This window comes from Pseudogymnoascus destructans (assembly GCF_001641265.1).
Source record: "Pseudogymnoascus destructans isolate 20631-21 unplaced genomic scaffold scaffold_22, whole genome shotgun sequence".
In the NCBI taxonomy this organism is placed as follows: Eukaryota; Fungi; Ascomycota; class Leotiomycetes; order Thelebolales; family Thelebolaceae; genus Pseudogymnoascus; species Pseudogymnoascus destructans.
The window spans coordinates 355,025-378,172 of record NW_020167541.1 but is presented as its reverse complement, the minus strand read 5'-3'; the positions used below and the strand labels follow the sequence as shown (position 1 = coordinate 378,172).

At 51.0% G+C, this 23,148-nt stretch overlaps 10 protein-coding genes across 10 annotated transcripts; 2 read left to right on the top strand and 8 right to left on the bottom strand.

Moving 5' to 3' along the window:
* Window positions 1–199: 199 nt before the first annotated feature.
* On the bottom strand, window positions 200–514 carry VC83_07853 (uncharacterized protein; the record flags this gene model as incomplete). The annotated part of the gene is made up of 2 exons (XM_024471417.1): window positions 200–354; window positions 388–514. 2 exons carry the CDS (start codon window positions 512–514, stop codon window positions 200–202), a joined length of 282 nt encoding a protein of 93 aa, XP_024321117.1.
* Window positions 515–726: 212 nt separating this feature from the next.
* LYS3 (Saccharopine dehydrogenase [NADP(+), L-glutamate-forming]) lies at window positions 727–2,180 on the bottom strand (the record flags this gene model as incomplete). Its single annotated transcript, XM_024471416.1, has 3 exons — window positions 727–1,970; window positions 2,021–2,103; window positions 2,161–2,180. 3 exons carry the CDS (start codon window positions 2,178–2,180, stop codon window positions 727–729), a joined length of 1,347 nt encoding a protein of 448 aa, XP_024321118.1.
* A 1,264-nt stretch (window positions 2,181–3,444) lies between these two features.
* VC83_07851 (uncharacterized protein) lies at window positions 3,445–4,119 on the bottom strand (the record flags this gene model as incomplete). The annotated part of the gene is made up of 2 exons (XM_024471415.1): window positions 3,445–4,003; window positions 4,067–4,119. The coding sequence occupies 2 exons, from the start codon at window positions 4,117–4,119 to the stop codon at window positions 3,445–3,447; spliced, it is 612 nt and encodes a 203-aa protein (XP_024321119.1).
* A 2,141-nt stretch (window positions 4,120–6,260) lies between these two features.
* Window positions 6,261–8,985, top strand: VC83_07850 (uncharacterized protein). Its single transcript, XM_024471414.1, has 8 exons — window positions 6,261–6,445; window positions 6,499–6,874; window positions 6,924–6,995; window positions 7,045–7,168; window positions 7,220–7,399; window positions 7,450–7,716; window positions 7,765–7,882; window positions 7,933–8,985. The coding sequence occupies exons 1-8, from the start codon at window positions 6,376–6,378 to the stop codon at window positions 8,889–8,891; spliced, it is 2,166 nt and encodes a 721-aa protein (XP_024321120.1). The 5' UTR covers window positions 6,261–6,375; the 3' UTR covers window positions 8,892–8,985.
* VC83_07849 (uncharacterized protein) lies at window positions 8,986–9,893 on the bottom strand. The gene is made up of 2 exons (XM_024471413.1): window positions 9,618–9,893; window positions 8,986–9,472 (listed from the first exon to the last, which is right to left on the bottom strand). The coding sequence occupies exons 1-2, from the start codon at window positions 9,733–9,735 to the stop codon at window positions 9,240–9,242; spliced, it is 351 nt and encodes a 116-aa protein (XP_024321041.1). The 5' UTR covers window positions 9,736–9,893; the 3' UTR covers window positions 8,986–9,239.
* On the top strand, window positions 9,894–10,822 carry VC83_07848 (uncharacterized protein). Its single transcript, XM_024471412.1, has 2 exons — window positions 9,894–10,232; window positions 10,287–10,822. The coding sequence occupies exons 1-2, from the start codon at window positions 10,056–10,058 to the stop codon at window positions 10,614–10,616; spliced, it is 507 nt and encodes a 168-aa protein (XP_024321040.1). The 5' UTR covers window positions 9,894–10,055; the 3' UTR covers window positions 10,617–10,822.
* VC83_07847 (uncharacterized protein) lies at window positions 10,823–11,900 on the bottom strand. Its single transcript, XM_024471411.1, has 3 exons — window positions 11,622–11,900; window positions 11,080–11,441; window positions 10,823–11,029 (listed from the first exon to the last, which is right to left on the bottom strand). Exons 1-3 carry the CDS (start codon window positions 11,712–11,714, stop codon window positions 10,966–10,968), a joined length of 519 nt encoding a protein of 172 aa, XP_024321035.1. The 5' UTR covers window positions 11,715–11,900; the 3' UTR covers window positions 10,823–10,965.
* A 165-nt stretch (window positions 11,901–12,065) lies between these two features.
* SMI1 (Cell wall assembly regulator) lies at window positions 12,066–14,758 on the bottom strand. Its single transcript, XM_024471410.1, has 3 exons — window positions 14,315–14,758; window positions 14,184–14,242; window positions 12,066–14,122 (listed from the first exon to the last, which is right to left on the bottom strand). The coding sequence occupies exons 1-3, from the start codon at window positions 14,320–14,322 to the stop codon at window positions 12,546–12,548; spliced, it is 1,644 nt and encodes a 547-aa protein (XP_024321034.1). The 5' UTR covers window positions 14,323–14,758; the 3' UTR covers window positions 12,066–12,545.
* A 194-nt stretch (window positions 14,759–14,952) lies between these two features.
* On the bottom strand, window positions 14,953–20,196 carry VC83_07845 (uncharacterized protein). The gene is made up of 3 exons (XM_024471409.1): window positions 19,213–20,196; window positions 16,750–19,039; window positions 14,953–16,699 (listed from the first exon to the last, which is right to left on the bottom strand). The coding sequence occupies exons 1-3, from the start codon at window positions 19,829–19,831 to the stop codon at window positions 16,063–16,065; spliced, it is 3,546 nt and encodes a 1,181-aa protein (XP_024321033.1). The 5' UTR covers window positions 19,832–20,196; the 3' UTR covers window positions 14,953–16,062.
* Window positions 20,197–20,583: 387 nt separating this feature from the next.
* On the bottom strand, window positions 20,584–22,563 carry ACT1 (actin). The gene is made up of 7 exons (XM_024471408.1): window positions 22,397–22,563; window positions 22,262–22,292; window positions 22,059–22,114; window positions 21,936–21,966; window positions 21,104–21,875; window positions 20,854–21,050; window positions 20,584–20,799 (listed from the first exon to the last, which is right to left on the bottom strand). The coding sequence occupies exons 1-7, from the start codon at window positions 22,401–22,403 to the stop codon at window positions 20,766–20,768; spliced, it is 1,128 nt and encodes a 375-aa protein (XP_024321032.1). The 5' UTR covers window positions 22,404–22,563; the 3' UTR covers window positions 20,584–20,765.
* Between the last annotated feature and the right edge of the window lie 585 nt (window positions 22,564–23,148).

Below are 23,148 nucleotides of genomic sequence, written 5' to 3'. Positions count from 1 at the left end.
ATTCAATACCTAGCAAATCTTCGACGTCACGCTCCTCGCCGTCATATACCTCCCAAGCCTTAGCACTCCACAACGGAATGGGTGGTCCCCATCCCAGCGCTACCCAAACCGTCCATCCCATAAATGTCGCCGGCGAGATCACCGACGTGATCCCATACCGTGACACCCCCCCAGCTCGTAGCGCCAGAGGATCAGGATCTCACCGTCGGCCATTACCAGGGTCTTCACATAGTTCTGGTTCTAGCTCTGGATCCGGGTCCTCAGGCGCTGCAACACCACTCCAGTATTCGCCTCCTGTGTCATCGGGGCACGCCCAGGCGCAGGGGTTGCATATGGGGATGGCGTGGGCGCGGCCTCATCACATTCAGCCGGTTTGTCTATCTGTACCCTTGGCGGGTTCCCTGGTGTGGTTGGAGCTGATATCAGTAGAAACCTCAACATCGGATGGAGGCTGTTCCGCAATCGGAGGCGGGGAATATGCGAGGCTTTGGACGAGAGGGTCGAGAGTGGACATTGTGTGGGCTTTGCGAGCCATAGGGAGGACTCTGTTTATACCATGGTAATGACATAAAGTATACCGTACCTGATGAGACCCTATAATATTTTGCTGCATGGGTATGTGAGACATGAGAGCACCAACCGCGGAATATATCAATGGCATTTTATTTAACCTAGAGCTATTTAAGAGCTCATTTTACCCCAGTTCCTAGTCCTCTAAATGGTATCTTAGATGGTCTTCTCGACCATGGTGATGCCGTACTTCTCGAGCTCCTTCATGAGCGGGTTGTTGAGCTTGCCGTACATCGGCGCCAACACACCCTTCTCGCTGATAGTACCATCAAGCACCTGCTTAACAGCCACACCGCAGGGAATACCAACGGTCTTGGCCATGGCGCTGTAGCCCTTAGGGTCACCGTACTCGCAGAGCGTCGACGTCCTCGTCTCCTTGCGGCCGTCCTTGTGCTCAATCTCGAACTTGTGCTGGAGCATGACGAAGTCACGCTCGCCGGCCTCAAACTGCATCTTCTTCTCGAGAGTGGCGCAGAGGGTGTCGAGCGGGTTGCCGCGGGGGATGGTGGCCTCGTCGGAGAAGAGTCCGATCCACTTCAGGCCGGAGATAAGACGAGCCTCTTCCTCCTCGCTGGAGAAGCTGGCCTTGGTCTTGATAGCTGCCGTGAGGTCAGCATCGCTGCCGGACTTGGCGGCGAGGATCTGGGCGGTAGCATCCTTCCACGCGATGGGGGTGGTAAGGTAGGAGGCGGGCTCGTCGGAGAGGAAGCCCATGTCGACGAGGACCTTGATGAAGGCGGGGAAGCCCTGGTAACGGAGAGTGCCGCGGATGATGGTCTGGCACTCGGGAATGTTGTAGCGCTCCTTGTATGGGGTGGAATCGCGGTTGGGGTACGCAACGAAGGCGTAACCAGGGTAGATGAAGTATGGCTTGGCAGCAGCCATCAGCTCCTTGCCCTCGATCTCAACAATCTTGCCATCCTTGTAGTATTTGGCAGCGTTGCGAAGAGCAAGGAGGACACCACGGGACGACCAGGAGAACTTGTATCCGAGCGGGTTGTCGGAGTTCTCTGGGGATGGAAGACCACCGCAGTATGACAGGAAAGAAAGGATCTTTCCACCCTCGGCGTGAACCTCCTCAATAGTCTTGACGGCGTACAAGTGATCGATTCCGGGGTCAAGACCAATCTCGTTCATAACTGTGATTCCGGCATCCTTGGCAGCCTGGTCGAGCTCCAGCATGGCTGGGGAGACATAGCTGGTTGTGACGACATGCTTCTTGTTGCGGATCGCAGACTCGATGACCTTTGCGTGGAAAGTGTATGGGATGAGGGAAATGACAAGGTCGTGCTTGGCTACAGCGGCATCGAGGGCAGCTGCGTCGTTGACGTCAACGGAGACGGCCTGGGCGTTCTTGACTCCTTCGGCGAGCTTCTTGGCGCTTTCGAGAGTACGGCAAGCTAGGGGATGTAAGTAATGGCCCAACAATGAAGCTCGAAGGTATCCATACCAACAGAGACCTGGATTCCAGCGTCGCTGAGGACATCCAGCGTCGGTTGAGTCACAAACCCAGCTCCGAGCATAAGAACCTTCCTATAAAGTAAGCATCAGCTATCCATGGTAATTACCAGAGAATATGAGACATCTTACTTATCAGTGAAAGAAGACATGATGACAATATCTTCAATTTGTGATATTTCAATAATTGTGGTTGATAGAGCACTACGTAGTCATAGTCGGTGTATGGAGGATTTGCACCAAGAAATGTTGGCGGGGCTGTCCGGGATCGGGGGGGTTTCTTTGGTGGGATGTGGGATGCGGGGCAACGCAATGATGCAACACATCTCCAGCGTCCATCCTCCTCCCCACCTCGCTACAAGAATAGGTCGGGTAAATGAAATTTACAAGATATAGCCAACGCCCTTTTTTCGTGGGGGGAATGAGGGATAAAAAAAACTCATGGCACTTGCCACGTCATACAATTGAGGAGGTCAGAGATCAATTCTCCATATAACTCACCTCACCATATGTAACTTATGAGCCACTGCGCGAGTGTGGTGTGTAGTGTGCCCTGTGGCCTTGGCAGTATTTACTGTAGAACAGCGAACAGCGAACAGCGAACAGCGAAGTTCATGAACAAATTGACTCGCTTTCGAATCAAATCAGACCAACTGGTCCCGCATACAACCCCTTTGGGGAGAACCTCCGAGGCACCACCCTCTACTAGCAAACCTGACACCATCCTAACTGCCGGGGAAGGCGCTCAGTCAACGGGCCTTACAGCCACGCAAACACGCAAGAACTGCTCTCCTAGGGTCATACTCTGTACATAAACCCATAGCTTAGCACGTCCCCATACCGTTCGGGAGGTCTTGGGGCCGCGGGTTACTCCCGCGGCCCGCTGGACGTAAATAAATATCATCGTCATCATCACAATAAATACTGCCTTCTATAGTAGTAGACTAACCCCTAAATTCCCTTACGCAAATTTTATATTCCCTTAATACTCCAGTCATTTTATGCTCTATTCATATCAAGCTTGCAATTCTATCCGCGAAGAATCGCCGGTCTCACATACCAGCAATCGATCCAAATTGATGTTTTAACAATACCACTCCCTTCTGTTTCTTTGCCGTATTGTAGTTTAGGCAGGATCGGGAACTCCTCGTCTTGCTCCACGGGATTCGTGGGCTCCGGCAGCTGGAAATCAGCCGGCCTCTGGCACATTGAACCATTGGTAGTTTTCTCGATCATTGTTCGGGGAGTATATAAACCCCAGGAAACGTCTTAACGGCGGAAGGAAATTTTCAAAATAGTGCAGCAGGGATCGTGAGAGGCACAGCAAATTCTTCGACAAACAGGGGGGCTGCTTTCATGATTCCCCGAATACGACCGAACGCAGGGCAGATTTCTTGGCTAGGAGGGGGGGCATCCTCAAAATTCCCTGAATATGACCGACACCGTCCTTTCAAGGCTGGCGGGTGAATAATCTGCTGCTTGAATGACAGTTGGGAAATCGTCGAGGCGCTGCCATGACTCCGACGACGAATCAGCTACCACAATAATTACCCTCGTGTCTTCTCCAGCTGTAGCCACCGTAATATGCGCATGCTCGACGTTGATCTGTGGCATTTGGCCCGCAGCCTCACCATCGGCTAACACGAGAATAATCACGTTCGACTGTATGATGAACTGGCGATGAATGCCTGTGATTCCACTGCTGTTTTGGTAAGATCGGTGCCGAATTCGATGATGGCGCGACTCGAGAGCCCGACCAAAACACTCAAAGGGGTCAGAAGTATCATCTGGGTCCCCACTAACTTGAGGCACCGAAGGAGTCAGGATCAGAACAACATCCGTGTCCTCTAAGTCTCCAATGACAGCTAATGAGTTCGTGGCATCTCTGGCAAGAAGGGAGGTTTGTCCCCCATTTTGCGTGGGAGGCGAGTTCAGCCCTACGCCGTTGGATTTCTGCGGATGCCTTGCGCCATTCCTGGCAAGCGCATGTCAACAGCTTGCCCTAAAATTATCGAGGGAATAACAAAGGAATACTAACTCCTCGCCCCTTTCCTGGTGAGCCTCCGGAGACTCGTTCATATTGGGCGACATGTTGTAATCAAACGTTGGTAACGCTTGAAAACCTGAACGTTGATGAGAAGAATATTGTGACAATGAGAGAAGATATAACCAAAGTTTGATACCGCGCTCATATTAATATTGCTGGCATTGTGTAAATTAGATAAGACCAAGCTAGCCGTGGATGCTGCGCTGCTATGCCGATTGTGGACATTGAAAGTAAAATGCCTAGCCAGCTGATGTGGTTAAATTGAAACCCAAACATACTATGTATTCGCGCATTCGAGAACTGGCCTACCGCTCGCAGAAGATCTGCCTGGGATTACACTGCCTAAACGTTTTCACACAGAGGGTATATGCTGAGACTGAGCGTATGATTGAAGTGGCTTAGTGACACGGTATGGCTTGGTTCAGCTTGTCAGGCTCTCTGTCAGGAACGGGCCATAGTTCCTTGGCTATCTATTGGGCCTTCACATAGCGGCGTGAGCAAGGCGAAAGGATTTGGGAGCAATTCAACGCAACATAGTGTTAAATCGAGGCTGTTTCTGACTTTCTACCTATTGATATTTCGCCCAAGCCAGTTGCGGTAATCCGTAGTGGTTGGTAGTGCATAGGAATCATCCTGGGAACGGGCAGCTAAATCAGTATGAGCCGATACTAAACCGTTACAACCTTCCCCCGAATATTCTTCAGGACCGCTGGGACCCATAGTTGGGCTAACTTACATAACCTAGAACCTAGATTCACTTCGGCCAAGCCTTGACAGCCAGGGTGAGCGTGGTCACCCGGGGTGGTACAACACTAAGTATTTTGGCTTCCTTGGGCGGTAAAGCGCAAGTAAGATGGAAAGAATTTGTGGAAAATGTCCGAGAAGGGTCTTGGGAACCTCCTGGACGACACCTTGGTGGTTGCGTGAGTTTGCAGTTCGGACAAAGGTACCCTGTACTGTGCCGTAGAACGTAGAACGCCACCATAAGATAGTGAACCATGCTTCTCACCTGGGGATACTTGAGATGCTTGTGAAACCTAACATCCCATCTCCTAAATCCCATACCCCATCCAGTCCCGGCACCTGGGAACGTGGAAAGTGCATTTCGGTTTTCGGGTCAACAAGATCCCTGGACGTGCATTGGCGAGATATACGGCCCCAGGTCGTACAGTACAAATATATGCCATCTGCCACCTGTGGTATCACTCCTCGGGATATATTCCAGAAGGAGAAAAAAACGGTGTTCTTCTCATGTGTCTCGGTCGCTTTGACCATATCTGGTTCCCCAAGTATTGGGCGTCCAAGCTGTCTCCGAGTCACAAATCCGCTACCTTTTCCCTTCCTGTACAGCGCAGGGAGAGTTCGGACGCATAGGTGAATGGTAGACCTCTTCGCATCTGACACCGAGATGGGTTTTCCTTAGGTTTGAATGTACAGTACCTCCATTGTAGGTAGCAGCTGGGCTTGGTGTCGTCAGCTAGGTCAGTATTATCAGGTATGGCATCGACAGCTGCAACTGTCTCATAAGCCACATGCGCCTTCATCGGCCAAGCCGGTTACCGATGAACGCCACATACGTTTGATAAACCATAGGCTGCTAATGCTGCAAGAGTTGATCTATCAGACCACATTGATCAGCATGGAAGCGAACTTAGAATCTCCGTTGGGGAGTACTGATGGTTGGCCAGTCTCGCCTGTATGTTGGTGACCATGCAGTTGGCCACAAAGCTTGTCTTTCAGCTTTCGCCATCGTCCTCATGCTGCCTCTGAAACGCTGTGCACGCTCCAGAAGAGCACAGCTGAGTCATCGCCAAAATTCTCTCTGGGCGTGAAGCCGACCTGCACAAAGAGAAGACGCACACATTACTCCGCACACTTGACCGCGAGAAGAAACACTTGGACTGTATGAGCATAACTAGAGTAGCAAATTGAATAATAGTACGCATAAAACTGACCCAGATAGAGAGACTGTAAAGACCTTCTATGAATATAAGAAATGTAAATCGCGACACAGAGACACAATACCATATATTAGCAGAAGGGTCTGTAAATAAGCGCCCAAAATAATGGGGGCAGGATGTTTCGTAGGACGTTTGTTGGTAGTGCCCATTTGATTCGCTTGTTATCAGACGAGGGGTTAACTTATTGTGATTGTGCTTGTGTGACATGAGATGCAGGGCGACTACAGCACTGTGCACTAGAACACCACGCATCACCAAAACACCCAACATATGCATCATACTGTATAAAGTCACGTTCATACAAGAAAAATCACGGTGGATAATGTCAAGGATATCATAATGCAGTCTTCTCCTCCGCCCCAAGATGACAGGAAGACAATTGGACTTCTGTTGACAGACCTCAAACATGGCAAGTCGCGTTAGGAACCGCGTCTGGTCACGTGTACTAATTGGGAGTTATAGCTGCTCAGATACCGGCGAAACAGAGAGCTGTTAAAATCAATGGGACTGTTGAAAGAGTGGCAAATAAGGCCTTTGAGGATGGGCTCTCTGAAGCGTCCTTGGACGAGCTTGTTGACATCGTAACGCTGCCAAATGAGCTCGACCAGGCCAGCATCGCGAACATTATCAGAAATTTGTACCCAGCCGCACAAATATCGGATGATACTCTTGTGAAAGTTATAGGCTCTTTGGGCCATGGACAATCCAGAGCGGCTTTTCCGGTGCAGTCACTTCTGTTGAAGTGGCTGGTTATGGTCTACGACTCCATGAGGAGCCCGAAGATATTATCTCATGCATACAGCTTCCTGTTCAACCTGCTCGATACAATTGCCATAAGGTTTATTTCGCTCCATCATCCTCTGTCTTCAGATGCTAATAGCAAGCAGATCGCCCCTGTGCCATCTCCTGTCGCTGATTACTCGCCGGAAACACGTGAGACCATTCCGAATTCAATCGCTGTAAGTAAATGCGCTACAAGCTTGAAGCCTGTTGGCTGACACGGCCTAGATTGGAATTAGCAAGGCGTTCCGGCAGTGAACCACCACTTGTCGGACTCATCAGAGTCTACAAGGACTATTATCCAGATGTCATTGTTGGCCAGCTGACAGCGGGAAGATCATCGGTGTTTACGGTAAAGACCAAAGAACCTTGCCCAGACGGTACCACATCTAATAATTTACAGCATCCAAATCCCCAGTGGAAAGCCAGGTTGGCAGAGATCCAAGAAGCATATGTTCAGAAAACTGTAGATGAGCAACAATCTCAACGTGACACCTTCCGAGTTGTGAGACGTGGCATAAATGGGGTAAAGAGAAGCAGGGTCTCTGTGATACCAGAGGTGCACACCTCTAATGCTCAAGAGGTAAGCATACGCATAATTATTGAACCTGAGTAGTTTTGTAACTGGTGCAGACATCGGTGACATTGGAAGAAATTGAGAATGTTAGCGGCTTCGTTGGCGTGCTCGAGAAGATAGAACTGCCCAACCAATTGGTAGCTGTCATGGGCGACCCCCTACTACAAAAGCTCCTGCAGCTGAAATCTACAGATGCGGTGAGGCAGCGAGTGGATAACTGGCTTATGGCATTCTTTAAAGACCAGCTCGAAGGGGGTGGATCATCGGAGAGCGCTCTTTTGGACATGTTAGGTTCAATATTGGAGTATACTCGATTCACAAAGGTAAGCCTATATCAAAATCACACCTTCGAATCCGTGCTAACAGGTTAGGATCTCCCACCGGCTTGCGCTAAATATCTCCATTCCCTACTCGAAGACTGGAATGGGCTTACAGGGCGCCCGGTTGTACTCGATCTTCTTTCATATACTCCAATTGCTCCATTTGAAGGTATGGACACGCTCGCTATAAGGGGTCACCATGATGCTAATGGTTTCTAGAACTCTATTTATCAACCTTCCAGCCTCTGGAATGGGCAATCCTAGACGACACCCCGACTTCGCAGATAGATCTTCTCACATTCTACACCTCCATCCTCAGAAACTGGACTTCTGCTCTTCTCTCCAGCACCCCGCCAGCCTTCACAAGCACCACAATTAGCGCTCTTACTACCCACGTTAATGTTCTGGCTTTAACGATAGTCCAAACAGGCCATTTACAAAGCACCATCACCCACCACTCGGTCCTTTACTTCTACGAAGCCATGGCAGGCCTTCTCAGCCAACCCTCACTCCAAGCACATGTGCGCATCATAACTCCGCCATCAGCTCTAGTATACACACTCCACTTCGCACCATCACTATCAACCTTCTCCCGCCTCTGTACCATCCTCGCACTATACAAACGAGCCTTCGAGACGGCAATGTCGAAGCCCATCCCCGCGCGACCAGACCCAGCCCAAGGAGCAACCCCAGAATCATACCCCAAAGAGTACGTCAACCATTTCAACGGCTTCCTCATGGACATCTGCAACTGCCTGTGGCGATCACGCGCGTTCAACACGACAGACACGAACGCCCTCGGTTGCCTCCTTCCGCCTCTACTACTCCCGAAATTTACATCCTATGTCTCCTCCCTGGACACCGGCCTCACACTGCCATTGCTATTCACTCTCTCATACTCTCCCGTCCTATGCAACCTCTCGATCTCGTATCTGCGGGAGCTGGAGGATAAGGCGGATCAGGCAGAGGGCGGGATTAAGATCCGGCACGCGGGTCCGGTGACACAGAAGAGCTTGGTTACGCTTGGGAAAGACGGGGGGCTGCAGCTCAGCTGGGCGGATTATAGGTTAGGTGTGCTGACTTACTTGGAGCGGAGGGGTGCCAAGGGGGTGGGTGAGCTGATGTATAACACGATGAAGCATTTGATGGCGGCGAGAGAGACAGCTGCTAAGGGTTGAGAGATAGTGGCTGGGATGAGGGTATACCAGCTCACATGTCGGTTCTGAATTAGAGCACAATGACAAGCGCATTTTGACATATAGTAACGTGTAGGCTCGATGCCGAACCCTCTCAATTTCTATCCACTGTGCATTAAACATTATATCCATCGAGCGCTTCCGTCCCGGTAGTAAAGCTCCCATCTCCCATCGTCTACTGCAGTAAAGATGCCCCTAACTCCCTGTCCCATAATCGGATACAGCCTATTTTATACATGCGCCAGGCACTTCCTTTCCTCTAACCTCCCCGCACCATATGTACCTCTCGTGTCCGTCTATCCGTTTGGTGTATTCCATGTCGCCATGCCACTACAACTCTTTCTGAGCCGCAGTCGCAGCGCTCGCTCTCGCCGTCTCAACCACAGCGCGGAGTCGGTCTCCCAGTGTCGTCGCCACTGCGACGCTCGACGAGAATGCATCCTTGGAATCCGCGTCGCCTTGGTAGTAGAACCAAGCCCGGTTCATGAGGAAGGTGATGTGTTGCGGGAGGTAGAGGCAGCCAGCGATCAGGACCATGGAGAAGATGATGAATATGCAGGAGTCTAGAACTGGGATCAGAACATTGTCGCAAGATGAAGCGCTTTGGGGGTTCGAAAGGGGGTCTTGGTCGAGGGGAACGGAACCGCCGGGTTTAGGGGCGCGACGGTTATATGGGCTCAATAAAACCGGGAGAAAGGGTAGACATACTGAAGATGAACTTCTCCGTCGGCGTCAACATGTACAGACTGAATGTGACTTCATACTGATATCTCTTGCGTTGCAGCCATCGGAAACCCGACGAGACTACGGAAGTTTCAGAAGGCATTGCGCCGTTTGTCGAGGGTATAGCTGAACAAGTATATTTCTTAGGGCGTGTCGTGAGTATAGATAATATCGTATCGGCAGTGTGAGGGGTCGTCGAGTCGTCGGATTCTGTAGTTGGACAATGTGAAGTTGGCGATTTTGACTTCCCGTCCCTGTAATCCGGACCCCTGCATATCGGCCCCCTCAGCGCCGATAGCCTCGTGCCTTGTCTCAATCCTACGCCTTACGACGCCACCGAGGACAGGGAATGTAGCACCGGATTTAATAGCAATACTCTCTATCAACTAGGATTACGGATAGATATGAGCTGAGCCAGTAATCATGCTGCGCACCCTCACACCCCACGCCTGGGCACCGCGCGCCAAGGCAGCCGCGCGCCTCATCTCAACCACCACGCCTCGATGGGTGAAAGCCATGCCACGGCGCCCCACGCCACTGCCAGAGGAAGAGTTCACTGAAGCATTCCTCTGCGGGTCCGGCCCTGGCGGCCAGAAAATTGTACGATATCCCGCCATTGCTCAGGGTACGAATGACCGCTAACTTGTGCTCCAGAATAAAACCTCCTCTGCAGTCCAGCTTAAGCACCTTCCAACGGGCATCGTGCTAAAGGTGCAGGCGACACGATCAAGGAGCCAGAATCGGAAGATTGCGAGGGAATTGCTGGCGGAGCGGGTGGAATTACTGGAGAAGGGGGCAGAGAGCCGGGTGGCTATTGTGGGAAATGTGAAGGCTAAGAGGAAGAGTAGTGCAACCAAGAAGAGTAAGAGGAAGTATAAGGCTCTGGATGATGCGAAGGCAGAGGCCCTTGAAGCAGCCAAAGCTGCGGAGGCCATCAGTGCTGCCAGTGAAGATTCAAATGGGCATTCACAAGGGCCCAGCTGAGTGATTTGGGCTTGAATATACAACCCCCTCTCAATGAAACATAGACAGCTCGTATACTGTCATACCCAGCCAGACCTTCAGACCCCAGGCATATATGGCAGCTTTTGGGCCCCTGGATGTAACCACACCCAGGGCAAAGGTGTCGAAGGCGCTTGGAAAGCATGTCACAGGTGGCAGGCACAAGCCCCATTAGGATAGTCTCAGACATAATAAATCAAGGTTCCGACTCCCATTAGAGATCGTCTATGTTACAAGCATGCTCACAATAAAAAACTGACATCAATCCCATCATCATCGTGGCCGCCCCTCCCCACGTCCCCAGGCCACCCACCCCGTATAAACACCTCTATTACAGAGCCAGGTTATACGCATACTCATCCTCCATATTCTGCGAAATCCACAACAGCACCGAACTACCACAAATTAGCTCAACCCATTAAATCGTCATGCGTAAGAAACTTACCTCAGCATCACCCCGGCATTCGCCAACACATTCGCCAACCCCATACCAAGCGTCGGCCACGGCACCCCTGGCACAATATACTTCATGACAAACACAGCGACGCCCCCAGCCATGCCGCCCGCAAGGAACGCAAATCCAAGGAACAGGACGACGCGCGCCTTCCACGCGACGCCGGACCCAGAGTATGAGAACGAGTCGGCGGAGAGGCGCGACTTCTCGATCGAGTTGATGATCAGCATGCCCAGCGTGGAGAAGATGAAGGGCAGCCAGTCGATGAAGGTGATATGGGTGTGGAGGGAGCCGTTGAGGGGGGACTTGGAGTAGACGGCGGCGTCGAGGAGGATGTAGAAGGCGAGGGAGAACTAAAGGGCATAGCGGGTTAGCTTGCGTCAAAGAAACGGTATGGAGTTGTGAGGAAGTAGGTATATCTTCAAGGATAGAGCGCTTGCCCGCTATCAGAGATGGAATTCTCGCAACCCGGATGGTCTAGTAGAGCTTGAAGAATAGCGACGAAGCTATATAGGAGCTATAGATGAACTCACCAATCCACCAGCGGCATACACGCCCGCGCTCCGCACCATGGAGCTATTGACCCATTCCGGGATCTGGAACTTCCAGAGCCTCTCTTCAGACATCGTCGCTATCAGTAAGCGCCTGCTCGTTGTTCGTGGTTTGGGAGTCGCAGATCAAATATCGACTGGGCCTGAGCCTGGTAGAAAGCCAATATGTTTCACCTCTGTGTAGGAGGTAATGCTCTGTGTAGGAGATAATGGCGGCTTGGTGGTATTCGTGGATGTTGGTATCACGGTGTCTGTCGTTTGATCATAGGTTGAAGCGCCATGATCCGCCCGCCCAGCTATTGGCGACGACGTCTCTCGGCGTCAATCACAAGTCACGTGCCTACATAGTTTGGTGGCGTTTTGGCTCACAACCAGTCCTGATTTTAAAGAAGCACTTCTCACAATCAAATTAACAAGCATTTTACACGTCAAATGATAATCGCGTTTATCAACTATTCATCATCGAATTCAAGACAGCCGCTACCCTTAATCTTGCGCCCCATTCCTACAATGCTACACACTGATCTAATTCCCACATGCACAAAACGGGTTGCGAAAAAGTCCCCCTCCCATATTGCCTCATTGCCCCTATACTGATTACCCAGCGAAGTGCTTGCCAAAGCGCGCTGCTGCCTCGAAGAAGAGAAATAACGAAAAGTCGAGTTCTATGGTACAACGGAAGATGATGTGAATTCAGGGAAAAACGTCCTTCCGACTATAGTGACTCCATTAAACCGTCAAGGCCAATCAAGGTTCCGCCGTTGCTTCATGTATGTATCAATGCCAATGAAAACTGGCCGTGGTGCATATACGATATGTAACCCCCATTAAAACTGCAGCAGCTGCAACGATCCCAGTACGCCGTGATTGCATCTATTGGACTAGAAGCAATTCCTCATCTCATAATCATATCTCAATGGTCTTCATGACGCTGTCGTCCTCGACCGTTGCCTGCTTGGCCGCGTTGCCGTTCAACTTGGAGTCTGAGGCCGATGTGCCATCCGCCTTCACGTTCTCCTTGTCGTCTTTGGTCGGAGGCGGGTCTAGCAGGGACTCCATGGCCTTAATGCGCTTCTCCTCGTCACTGCCTCGAGGAGTTCCGATTTCAACAAGCGGTTTGCTGGCACTGGACACGTCTGTGTTCACAACTCCCTGTAGCGGGGAGGCAACTTGTGCCGATGGGATTTCCTCGGCGACTTTCGATAAGGGGCTTGCCTTTGAATAATTGGGCCTGTTCGGGCTTGACACGGGAGAAGCGCCGCTGAATCGTTGCATGGACCGTCCTCGTGGCTCGCCAATCTCGGCAACCGGGCTATCGTATGGGGAGCCTGTTGGAGATCCAGCACCCTTGGCAGACCCGTTCTGCGGCCGCCTCCGTGGACCTCTTCGGCCGTACTTCTGGTCGGATCTCCATCTGAGAATATCCAGATAGCCTGGCTCAACATGCAATGTCTTGAATTCACGAAGCTTCAGCTCGTTCGTGTCCTCGTCGATAAACCACTTGCCGCTGTTCATGTCGTCGGCGACAGTCGCCAAAAATGATGCCCATGATCTGGAAACAACGTATTTGCAGTCGTAGTCGCGGCCGAAAAGGATAACCTGGCCCCATTTTCCGGTAGGGCCAGGCGCCAGGTCCACAGCCAAGTTATTTCCTCCCCAATCACGAGCTAATGGGATCCAACGGGGGTGCGCATAGACTCTCTGGATTGCTCCTGGGGGCTGTGACTCCTGCTTGGCTAGGAGGTCCTGGCGCCACATCGGGTTTTGTGATTGCTGGGGCTTCTTTGTGGGTGCTGCTGAGGAGCTTCCGCCAAGAGCTGTGGCCGGTGTCGTGGGCCCGGATGTCGATGGTGCATTGAGATATTGCTCGTTAACCGTTTTCCAATTCCTCCACTCATGTACAATCTCCTCACAATCAAGCAGCATACAGCCAAAAATCATGCCCGTCGGCCGGCCGCCCACCTCTTGTCCATCGTGGAATTGTAGAGACTCGCGCACGTCCATTGGCAAAGAGCAGTCGAGTTGGTGTTCAAGGTCGTTCAAGTCGTTGCTTGTGCATCCCTCTCCAAGCTCCTCAAAGAGTTCCTCGTAGTGCTCCTCAGCCCACTTATCCATCCTCCTCCATGAATGTGCAACCGGTGGGGGCGGTGGCAGCCCTTCCTGGAAGGCCTGCATCTGAATTTCCGCAGCGCTAGTGTTTTCCGCGAAGTTGTCATTCTGTCTTTTTTGAGCCGACGAAGATCTCATTCCAGGCGAGTATGGAGATGGAGAAGTATTCCCTGGGTTCCGGGCGTATGCGGGCGACGGAGGGAAGGCATTGCCATTTAGCGCTGATGCTGAGCTCGCTTGGTCGTCGAGGTAAGGGGATGAGATATCAGCGCGAGACTCGGAGCCATCGGTCGCGACGGAGGTAAGGGGGTCGTGTCGACTCTGAGCGAGTGGTACATGCTGTCCAGTGCGATATGGGGAGTCAAAATCGGAATCTGTATATAAATCATGAGCATAACGTCGCAGTAGCCACAGTAGATTCAGGGGTGAGCGTACGGCGATCGTAACTTGTTAGACTGTGCCAAGCAGATCGGAATGCTTTTCCGAATCCAAGCCTATATCGCAGAAGCTAGAGTCAGTACAGGCAAGACATGGAGGTTGGGGATGAGAAATGGGGTAGAGCTTACGAAGCCATCGGGAAGAGCTGCAGGAGCGGAGGTTGTTGATGGAGGGAGGTATCGCGAACACCAAGTCGTTCAATCGTAGATTGCCTGCCAGTGATGGCGTTGGTTGACTGGCAGATAATCTTACTTGTGCCTCCTGTAAATGATGCAAAAGAGTGTTGTATTGAGAGGGAAGTTAGAGAAAGATCGAGAATCAGGGTGCCCTCTGGGTGTCGCGTCTTTAGGAGTTTGGAACTGGGAGTAAGTCGGCTACAGATAATATCCTTTCCTCCTTCCCTCTGTGCCTATCCACCTATCGCTCTATTAGGGTCTCCGCGCTAAACAGTAACGGTCCGACCTGGAACGTTCAGCAGCTTAATCTAAATACTGTAATTTACTATATGTATAAAAAAGAAATGAGAAGGCGCAGAAATACTTTAGTGAGTTTAAACATGAAACGAAATAAATATTTGGGAGTGCGCTTCATCTCAGTGCGGCGCGGTACGAGTAGATGATTAAAGGGGACGGGGACACCAGGTTGCTCCGACAATTAGCCACAGGGCGACAGGCTGGTTTATTCTTAGGGTCTTGGTACTGTATGGGGGAATAACTAATGAATGCTTGATACTTCAATCACTACTGACGGGTTTGTTACTGGGTTTCTTCGTTCTGTCAACTTACATTTACAGAAAATGAGGATTTAATATTTCAGCATATGGAAGAAGGGCCAAAACTGGTTTCGTTCCTTGCCCGTCTCACTTACCCATGTAACTTACATATTAGTTGTTCTATGTATAGATCGCTGTAACTTATGTATATCCAAGAGCGGCGAAGGGCTATTCTCAAACCCCAACGTCATTCCCTACATATTACATCACAGCACGAAATCATTTCCAATTCCCAATCGCCTCAACAGAAGAAACATTCCCTCTTCACGATCCTCAGGCAGCAAAGCTATTGGCCTTTCCATTGAGCTCGGCGTAGGACAGCATCTCTCCTGAGGCAGTGCGAATATCAGACTTTGACTTCCCACCAGCCCTGCAAAAAAAACCCATCGCGGCACGCAAAAACTAGGAACAGCAAATGATGTGCAGCACCCACCATCCATCCCCATTTCCGCAACCCCATTTTCCCAGCTCCTCTTCTCCTCCATACCAAACAAACGGCACACACACACGGCCCAGACAGACCCAGCTCAGATCAGCGTGGCAAAGGCCTCAGAATCCCCATGATGCGCGCCGAAAGGGGGAACAACAAAAGTACGGAGTACACTAAAAAGGGGGGCGGCGGTCCCAGTTATAATTTACAGGCTAGCTCGGCTACCCTCGTAACGTAGGAAGTTCTCCACACAGCAGCTAGGCAAGGGGAAGATGCAGTTGTGGGCTAAATATTGTGGCGCCGAGGAATGCGTACTGATAAATGGTGCGTCTGCGTTTGCTCAGCCTCTGTGTCAGCCACCGTCGCACTGATCAAGCCGCGAGCCGGTTGATGGTTTAGGGGGCGCGGTGGAGTGGAGCACGCGTTTGGCATGGGAAATAATCTGAAGTTCTGCATGGTGCGAAGGAAGCGCCAGCTGCCTGCTATTGTATCCGTACTGTATCCTGAATGATGCCCGCTCTCCAATAGATGTTACACGCCCAGCTCTCCTGCCAAATATCACATCGGATATATATAATGTACTGTACAATCCCACCCAATCAATCCGCCAGGTGACCCGTGCCCATACGCCCGCCTTCCCCCTGAAATGCTTCCAACACCGATGTCCCATCAAATCAGCTCTGCCACATATACTCGCTGAGCTGCAACAGGAGATCCCCCATGTTCCGCTTCGCTACAGTGCTAACCCCTCGCTCCGGGTCGGCCATCTGCTCGCTGAAGCAGAGCTCAATCAGAGTCTTCAGCTCGTCGTAGGTGAACTCCGGGTTTCCGTCCTTACCCTTCGGCTCCTTGGCCTTCTTCAGCACGGCGGCGGAGCCGTCCATGAAGAGGTCGTAGTAGTCTGCGGAGCGGGTGAGACTGGAATCCGGCTCGATGTTTTTAAGGTTCTGCTGTAAGACGAGGATGTTAAGCTGCATGCGTCCGCAGCCGTTCGCATTCATCGGTTTTACCATGCCAGCATTGGTGACGAGGTAGTTGTCTATGAGGAAGGCCAGGCCTGTGCGGAGAAAGCTTATTTCTTTGTCGTGAAGGTAGTGGCTGGTCGTCTCGTCATAGGACACAAGCTCGGCATTGAGGGCTAGGATGCGAGGGTCGGGGTCGCTGACGACTTGCTCCAGAAGGTAAGGTGCGTTGGAGGGGGAAAGAGCGAGTGCGAGGGTCTGCACAATCTGGCATCGGCTTTCTACGTGCAAGTTCAACAGGACAGTGCCCGCGAGGTCTTGATATGACGAGACGATTGAGTCAAAGGCACTAGAACTGTTAGAATATACAATCATTTAAAATCAGTTGGTAGAACTTACACAACAGTCTCTTGTGTCATCGGTATATATACAGAGCCCTTGTCACCAGGCCCCCCTGCGGCCTGAAGTAAAGTCCAGCGACGGCTTTGTGATGCACGCATTTTTGTCCGTCGGGAAGAATCAGCGTCATGATGCGTGATATTCCGAAGCTGGTTGATCTTGCTAGCCAGCCACCTCATACTCGTATAAAGCAGACAAAGAGATGTAATTATCTTCCGATCCAGTATGATATCAGAGTCAGTCAGAGGGTTCTCATTTGTTTGCAATATTAAAAGACCGCTCTCTTTATCCAAAAGGCTGCGGTTCTCCTCTCCATCCGTCCAGAGCTTCTTGACGGTGTCGTGAATCTCGCCAGGCCCCATTGCGATGGCAGCCGACGCTTTCGGTGATGGGCCATATGATTCTAAGTCCTGAGTGCGCGACACCAGCGCTTGGTACCAGTCACAGCATCTGTCATAATAGCTGACCATCTGTGTAATAATAAGCTGACTGAACGCTTGGTCGTGCGGAATAGTGTCCAGCATGCGACAGAACGCTGTGATAAGGTCGAAGAATGCTGAGCAGCCCTTGAGGATAGGGCGTCGTGCAACTTCCGCCCACTTGGGGTCTTCCTGAAACGCATCCCCTTCCTCGAACGTTTGGCTGCTAAACTTCACCAAGGTCTCGTCAAGCTGAGGAAGGAACACGTTGACGAGGAAATCGTCAAGGAACGACGTTAACGACTTCATCTTCATTTCTGGCGCTGGAGGCACGATGTCTTTAAGCCTTTGCAGGAAGGCCAACGACGGCGGTAAGAGGGCACCCATATTGAAAACGCTCGCGTCGATCAGTAATTTATGCCCAGTAGCAGCTCCATCGGTTTTAGGAGCTTTGTCGTCCGAAGTAGTGCCCGTTGGACGTTTGGACACCGAAACTAATCCAGGTACAGATGTCTTCAGGATAGATTCCAGGTCATCGAATTCCATATTCATGATAGATGACTTAGGATCAATATCCGATAGGCTGAATATCTTCTTCCCCTTATTTCGCTGCCCCCGTTTGAACACGTCCGCATCGTGACTAATTGACTGGCTCATTCGGTAAATATTGGTGTCTGTCGCGAGATAGTCGTGTAGTAGGGAGCGTATCTCGTTTTGATACAGCATCCACAGCTCCCTAAAACTACCCGTCAAGGATTCCGGTTCGCGGATGTTCTCGCGCTTCGCTATTCCCACCACAACATCGTGGAAAACGCGGTGTCCTTCGGCAATAGACTCGAATTTTGCGTATAGTGTCCATAGAAGGTCGCTAATAACAACGTGCCTGACATCGTCATTCTCAATACCAAGATCAACTCGGCTTTTCTGATTATTGCCAGTGCCTCGGGAGACGTTGGGGTGTCGTCGGTCAACTTCGTTATTGGTTTTATCCACAACCCTAAAGAGCTCAACAGGTAGTCTCTGCTCAATAGCGTTCACAGCGACGTCTAGTCGATCCATTTTGTTCAACGACTCAACAAGTAATTGAATATAATAGAAACTGTCAGCCTCCGAATTTTTCGTCGGGTCTTCTACCATGGGGTTTTCTGTGTCGAGTTCGTCAAGGAAATAGTATAACGGTGGCAACTCAGGCACGGAAGTGTCACGACCTTCCGAGCTGGCGCCATTGCTGATCTCCTTGACATGGGCCTTCCATCGGTCTTGGCAGTAAGGTGATTTCAAGTATAGATGGCTGTGCAGCTCCTCAATCAGGATGTCCGTCAAACTCGTCTCTTGGTTCGCTAGATATGCCCGCAGGTCGCTCAAGGCGCCAATATTGTCCATTTCGGGTTTTCTGAGTAGTCTGAGCGCGTCTTGAAGCACATCAACCGCTGTCAGGAATCGCTTCTCTGATATCCTTGCCTCCAGCTTGTCCGTCACCAGCCGCAGATGCTCGATCTGAGCGAGGCATTGGAGCATCTCGTCGTAGCCTTGTGAAGTCGAAGCCAACCCCTTCAATTCTGGGCGTGTAGTCGACAGGCCACTTTTAGCTTGCGACAGTGATTCCCTCAGTTGCCGTAACCTTGTCTGAGACGACTGTATGCTCGATTGGATTTTATGGAATGTACCGATCGAACTGTTGAAACCTTGATGGTGTTCATTGACAATAGCCTTCAGCGCCCGTTGTAATTGCTTATGGGTTGCTTGAAACTCGCTGTATTGGTTCGCTCGGCCGAGGGAGCTCGAGTCCATGAGTTGAAGCGCGACCTGGACGGGAACACATTTGTCTTGCGCCATAAATGACCATTCGGACTGGATGTAATGGAGAACATCTGCGCGGAACCACGGATTAGCCTTGTATTTCTTCCTTCGTGACGACATGGAGCTTTGCAACAAGTAGCAACTTCAACATGAAGCTTCACAACAAGGAGCAGCTTCACTATATGTACCCTGGCATTGAAGGGGGTGTTCTCTCCAAGCAAGGGGTAGTGACAACATTACTAACCTTCAATCTGTCTCGTCCCACTCCCACCACCACCCCTCGTAACAGCTCTCTCCCTATCCCTCGAGACCGAATTATTAGGACCACCAGAGTACGACCTTTCCCCCATACTCGGTTTCCTAAACTCCCTCGCGGCCGGCCCATCAGGCGGGCCCATACTCCCATCCGACCTCCCATTCCTAAATCCCCTCGACTCATCCGACGGTCTCCTCTGCGACTGCTGCGCAGGCGCCGGCAAATTCTCTCTCGACCTATTATCCCTCCCCCCATACGGCTGCTGCTGAGTCTGCGACCTCGGCACCGGCAACGGCTGCTTGGGCGACGGACCAGCGCTCGCCGCCGGACTAATACTCTGCGCATAGAACCCTCCATACCCCCCCGCGCGCCCCTGCCCCGGCGGCTGCGGCGCCTGTCTCTGCTCGCGATTCGCAGTCTGGGACGGCGGTGGGGTGCCTAGAGGCGGCGTGCCGTATCTGTCGCCGTACGGGTCGTAATCGTCTGTGCTTGATGTTGCACCCGGGCTGCGTTCCCGCGACGGGTTGGGGGTTGCGGCGAGGGAGTCGCTGCTCTTGGTGTACGGGTCGGCGGAGGCATTGAAGCCCGCGTAAGGGTTTTGTGCCATGGATGGGTGTTTACGGCGATGGGGGCATGTCGAGTGGGCAATTCTCGCGCGCAATGGGCTGGACTGGTTGGGGGGCTTCGTCACGGTGCTGAAGCTATGGTGGTAGTTACATAGGTGGCATGGGTGACGGGAGTTGCCGAGTAGTGCAGGTGGGTTGGCTGTGATGACAGCTACCCCAAAAGCTATAGGTCCAGTACAGTATCATTGGCAGCAACATCTTCGATATCTGAGTATGACGATTATTTTACGTTCCACCAGTGAATGAATAAGGCTTTGTCGTTACAATGGGAAGTGAAGTTTGGTTTGTTGTTCATGAATTCGAAAATAAAAAAATAAATATGTAAAGTAAAAAAATTATAACCATGGTACAATTATTTATTCCTATGCAATACACGGTCTATATAAAAGCTCTCTTTTGTAATATCAGCTTGTAATAATATAATACTGGGGCCATATACTGTTTAGACGAGCAGATACCTCATGTATTCATCTGAAGTTTTACTATACACTGTGCCTTAATTTATTTCTCAGCAACTTCACACCTCTCTTAAAATACAAACACACCTCGAGCTTTATCATGTAATCCCTATATTTTAAAAAGGTGAAGTAGGGGGCGCGAGCTGTAGTCATGCACGAAAGCACACAGCAGCGAATTACAGGATAACATATATTTTAATATTCTCCTCACTCCATTATTCGGTGACATTATAGCACATACAGAACACAGCATCACACCAGAGAACACAATATTTAGAGAACTGTTGCATTGATACTTCTATGAGCGCTTTGACTACACCATGGAGCTGTGCCATTAAAATCACAAGAGGAGCAAAGCGTCCGGAACAACTCGCGCCGAAAGCATCAAATCCGAGGCATATTCACCTATTTTAAGAAAGGCTCTCCACCAGCAATGACCATCGAATAATAAGCTTATCTAGAAGCACTTCCTGTGAACTATGGATGGTCCACTGCAAAGCCGTTAACAAATGCATCAATACACACAGGGTTAGGAATGCACATACCTCTCATCGTACTCTTGCTTAGAGATCCACATTTGCTGGAAGGTCGAGAGGGAGGCGAGAATGGATCCACCGATCCAGACGGAGTATTTACGCTCCGGTGGTGCGATGATCTTAACCTTCATGGAGGATGGTGCAAGAGCAGTGATCTCCTTCTGCATACGGTCGGAAATTCCGGGGTACATGGTGGTTCCTCCAGACTGTGACATATGTTAGCATGAAACAAATTAAACGGGCCGGGTGTAATAAGTACCATAACGATGTTGCCGTAAAGGTCCTTGCGGACATCGACATCACACTTCATGATGGAGTTGAAGGTGGTGACGTGGATACCACCGCTCTCAAGACCCAAAACGCTTGGGGCGAACAGAGCCTCAGGAGCACGGAAACGCTCGTTACCAATGGTGATAACCTGTCCATCAGGAAGCTCGTATGACTTCTCCAAGGTGGAGCTCTGGCTGGCGGTCTGGATCTCCTGCTCGAAGTCGAGGGCAACGTAACAAAGCTTCTCCTTGATGTCGCGGACGATTTCACGCTCGGCAGTGGTGGAGAAGGTGTAACCGCGCTCAGCGAGGATCTTCATCAGGTAATCGGTCAAATCACGGCCAGCCATATCGACACGAGCAATGGCGTGAGGAAGAGCGAAACCCTCGTAGATGGGGACAACGTGGGTAACTCCGTCACCGGAGTCGAGAACGATACCGGTGGTACGTCCGGAAGCGTAGAGGGACAGGACGGCCTGGATGGAGACGTAGAACGCTGGGGCGTTGAAAGTCTCGAAAACAATTTGTGTCATCTTCTCTCTGTTGGACTTGGGGTTGATTGGCGCCTCAGTAAGGAGGACTGGGTGCTCCTCAGGGGCAACACGCAGCTCGTTGTAGAAGGTGTGATGCCAGATCTTCTCCATGTCGTCCCAGTTGGTGACAACACCGTGCTCGATTGGGTAGCGGAGGGTGAGAATACCACGCTTGGACTGTGCCTCATCTCCTACGTACGAGTCCTTCTGGCCCATACCAATCATGATACTTTGGAACCGTTAGCACTCATTTGCGTTAACAGACGAAGGCAAATGAAAATGAACTTACCCATGGTGGCGAGGACGTCCAACAATGGAAGCTAGAAAGTTCGTAAGTGTCTGAGTACGAGTATTTGCGCTCACAGGCTTGGGGGTGGTGCTGACGCTACAAACACATGTGATGGGTACTTACGGAAAACTGCTCTTGGAGCATCATCACCAGCGAAACCGGCCTTGCACATACCAGAGCTGCAACAATCGTCAGTATGGTGCCCAATGCCGAATAGGGTAGCCAAATGTGGTGGTTGAGGGCATATCGCGGGATGGTGACGGAGGTTGTTGGGTAGAAGCTACCCCACAATCAAGTCGGTGAAGGGGTCTAATGCGACAACTCACCCATTGTCAATGACGAGGGCTGCTACTTCTTCTATTGCGATGGAGTCGTATTAGCATGAGCTCCCTGAGATCTCGAAGAGGTCTATATGCGCATTGCGCAAGATTGGGGGGAGGGGGAGATGGTAATCAGCTTACCTTCCATGGCTGCGGATTACGTTGAACAGTCAACAAATGTGCAATATGTGCAAAGGTACGAAAAAGAGCTCACTTCCTCGATAAGAGCAAGTGAATAATATACGAAGATCACGAAAAGGAATTCGTGGTCGATGGGAGGAGTTCTTGATGTAATAGAGATAGAGGCAAGAGGGAAGGAGGAAGTCGTCGGCGACGTGACGATGTTGTAGTAGTGTTGTAGTGTGGGCTAGGCGAGAAGGGCAGTTGCCGCCGCTTTACTGGCTGGGGAGTTGGGGTGGTTGATCCTAGAAGAGAAGGGGGGTAACCAACATTTCTTCCGATCCTACTCCAATTGAAAAAAACATTCCACTCTCATACATATCTACGTTTTAATCTTATATCTTTTATACCACAGCATATTTTTGTTCATTTAGGCTTCCAAATAAGAATCTCCCGTAGCAGGCAGCACCATTTTGTCCACTTTGCCACGAACGCGCGTACCCCGACTCAGTAGGCAGAGAGAGGGGGAGGTGTACTGTAATGTATCGCCGTTCAGCCCCAACCAACAACTTCAGCCCATTGAGCAACGTCATGTCTCGATAGTACCCCTCCATATATATATTGTTCAGTGTAACTATAAAGGAGGCTTCAAGATTTGGCGGATCGGCTGCGTCCTGCCTCCTTAATGGACAGATGGCACGCTGTTCTTACGGGCTACACGGACCCTCCAGCACTTAATTTACGGAGGTATAACTATACCTCCGTAGATAAGG

Excerpts from the sequence above, each read along its gene's own strand:
- VC83_07845 (XM_024471409.1), bottom strand. The coding sequence starts at position 19,831 with ATGGCACAAAACCCTTACGCGGGCTTCAATGCCTCCGCCGACCCGTAC. Across the intron at positions 19,040-19,212 it reads TGGGACGAGACAGATTGAAG|ATGTTCTCCATTACATCCAG; the intron begins GTTAGTAATGTT and ends GGTTCCGCGCAG. Across the intron at positions 16,700-16,749 it reads ATGACACAAGAGACTGTTGT|TGCCTTTGACTCAATCGTCT; the intron begins GTAAGTTCTACC and ends TAACAGTTCTAG.
- SMI1 (XM_024471410.1), bottom strand. Across the intron at positions 14,123-14,183 it reads TCTAACAAGTTACGATCGCC|ATTCCGATTTTGACTCCCCA; the intron begins GTACGCTCACCC and ends ATTTATATACAG.
- VC83_07847 (XM_024471411.1), bottom strand. The coding sequence starts at position 11,714 with ATGTCTGAAGAGAGGCTCTGGAAGTTCCAGATCCCGGAATGGGTCAAT. Across the intron at positions 11,442-11,621 it reads TGTATGCCGCTGGTGGATTG|TTCTCCCTCGCCTTCTACAT; the intron begins GTGAGTTCATCT and ends TATGCCCTTTAG. Across the intron at positions 11,030-11,079 it reads AATGCCGGGGTGATGCTGAG|TTCGGTGCTGTTGTGGATTT; the intron begins GTAAGTTTCTTA and ends AATTTGTGGTAG.
- VC83_07850 (XM_024471414.1), top strand. The coding sequence starts at position 6,376 with ATGCAGTCTTCTCCTCCGCCCCAAGATGACAGGAAGACAATTGGACTT. Across the intron at positions 7,169-7,219 it reads GAAGATCATCGGTGTTTACG|CATCCAAATCCCCAGTGGAA; the intron begins GTAAAGACCAAA and ends AATAATTTACAG. Across the intron at positions 7,717-7,764 it reads AGTATACTCGATTCACAAAG|GATCTCCCACCGGCTTGCGC; the intron begins GTAAGCCTATAT and ends CTAACAGGTTAG.
- ACT1 (XM_024471408.1), bottom strand. Across the intron at positions 21,876-21,935 it reads GGACGTCCTCGCCACCATGG|TATCATGATTGGTATGGGCC; the intron begins GTAAGTTCATTT and ends ACGGTTCCAAAG. Across the intron at positions 21,051-21,103 it reads TTTACGGCAACATCGTTATG|TCTGGAGGAACCACCATGTA; the intron begins GTACTTATTACA and ends CATATGTCACAG.
- VC83_07848 (XM_024471412.1), top strand. The coding sequence starts at position 10,056 with ATGCTGCGCACCCTCACACCCCACGCCTGGGCACCGCGCGCCAAGGCA. Across the intron at positions 10,233-10,286 it reads GCCCTGGCGGCCAGAAAATT|AATAAAACCTCCTCTGCAGT; the intron begins GTACGATATCCC and ends CTTGTGCTCCAG.
- VC83_07849 (XM_024471413.1), bottom strand. The coding sequence starts at position 9,735 with ATGCCTTCTGAAACTTCCGTAGTCTCGTCGGGTTTCCGATGGCTGCAA. Across the intron at positions 9,473-9,617 it reads GACGGAGAAGTTCATCTTCA|ACTCCTGCATATTCATCATC; the intron begins GTATGTCTACCC and ends TCCCAGTTCTAG.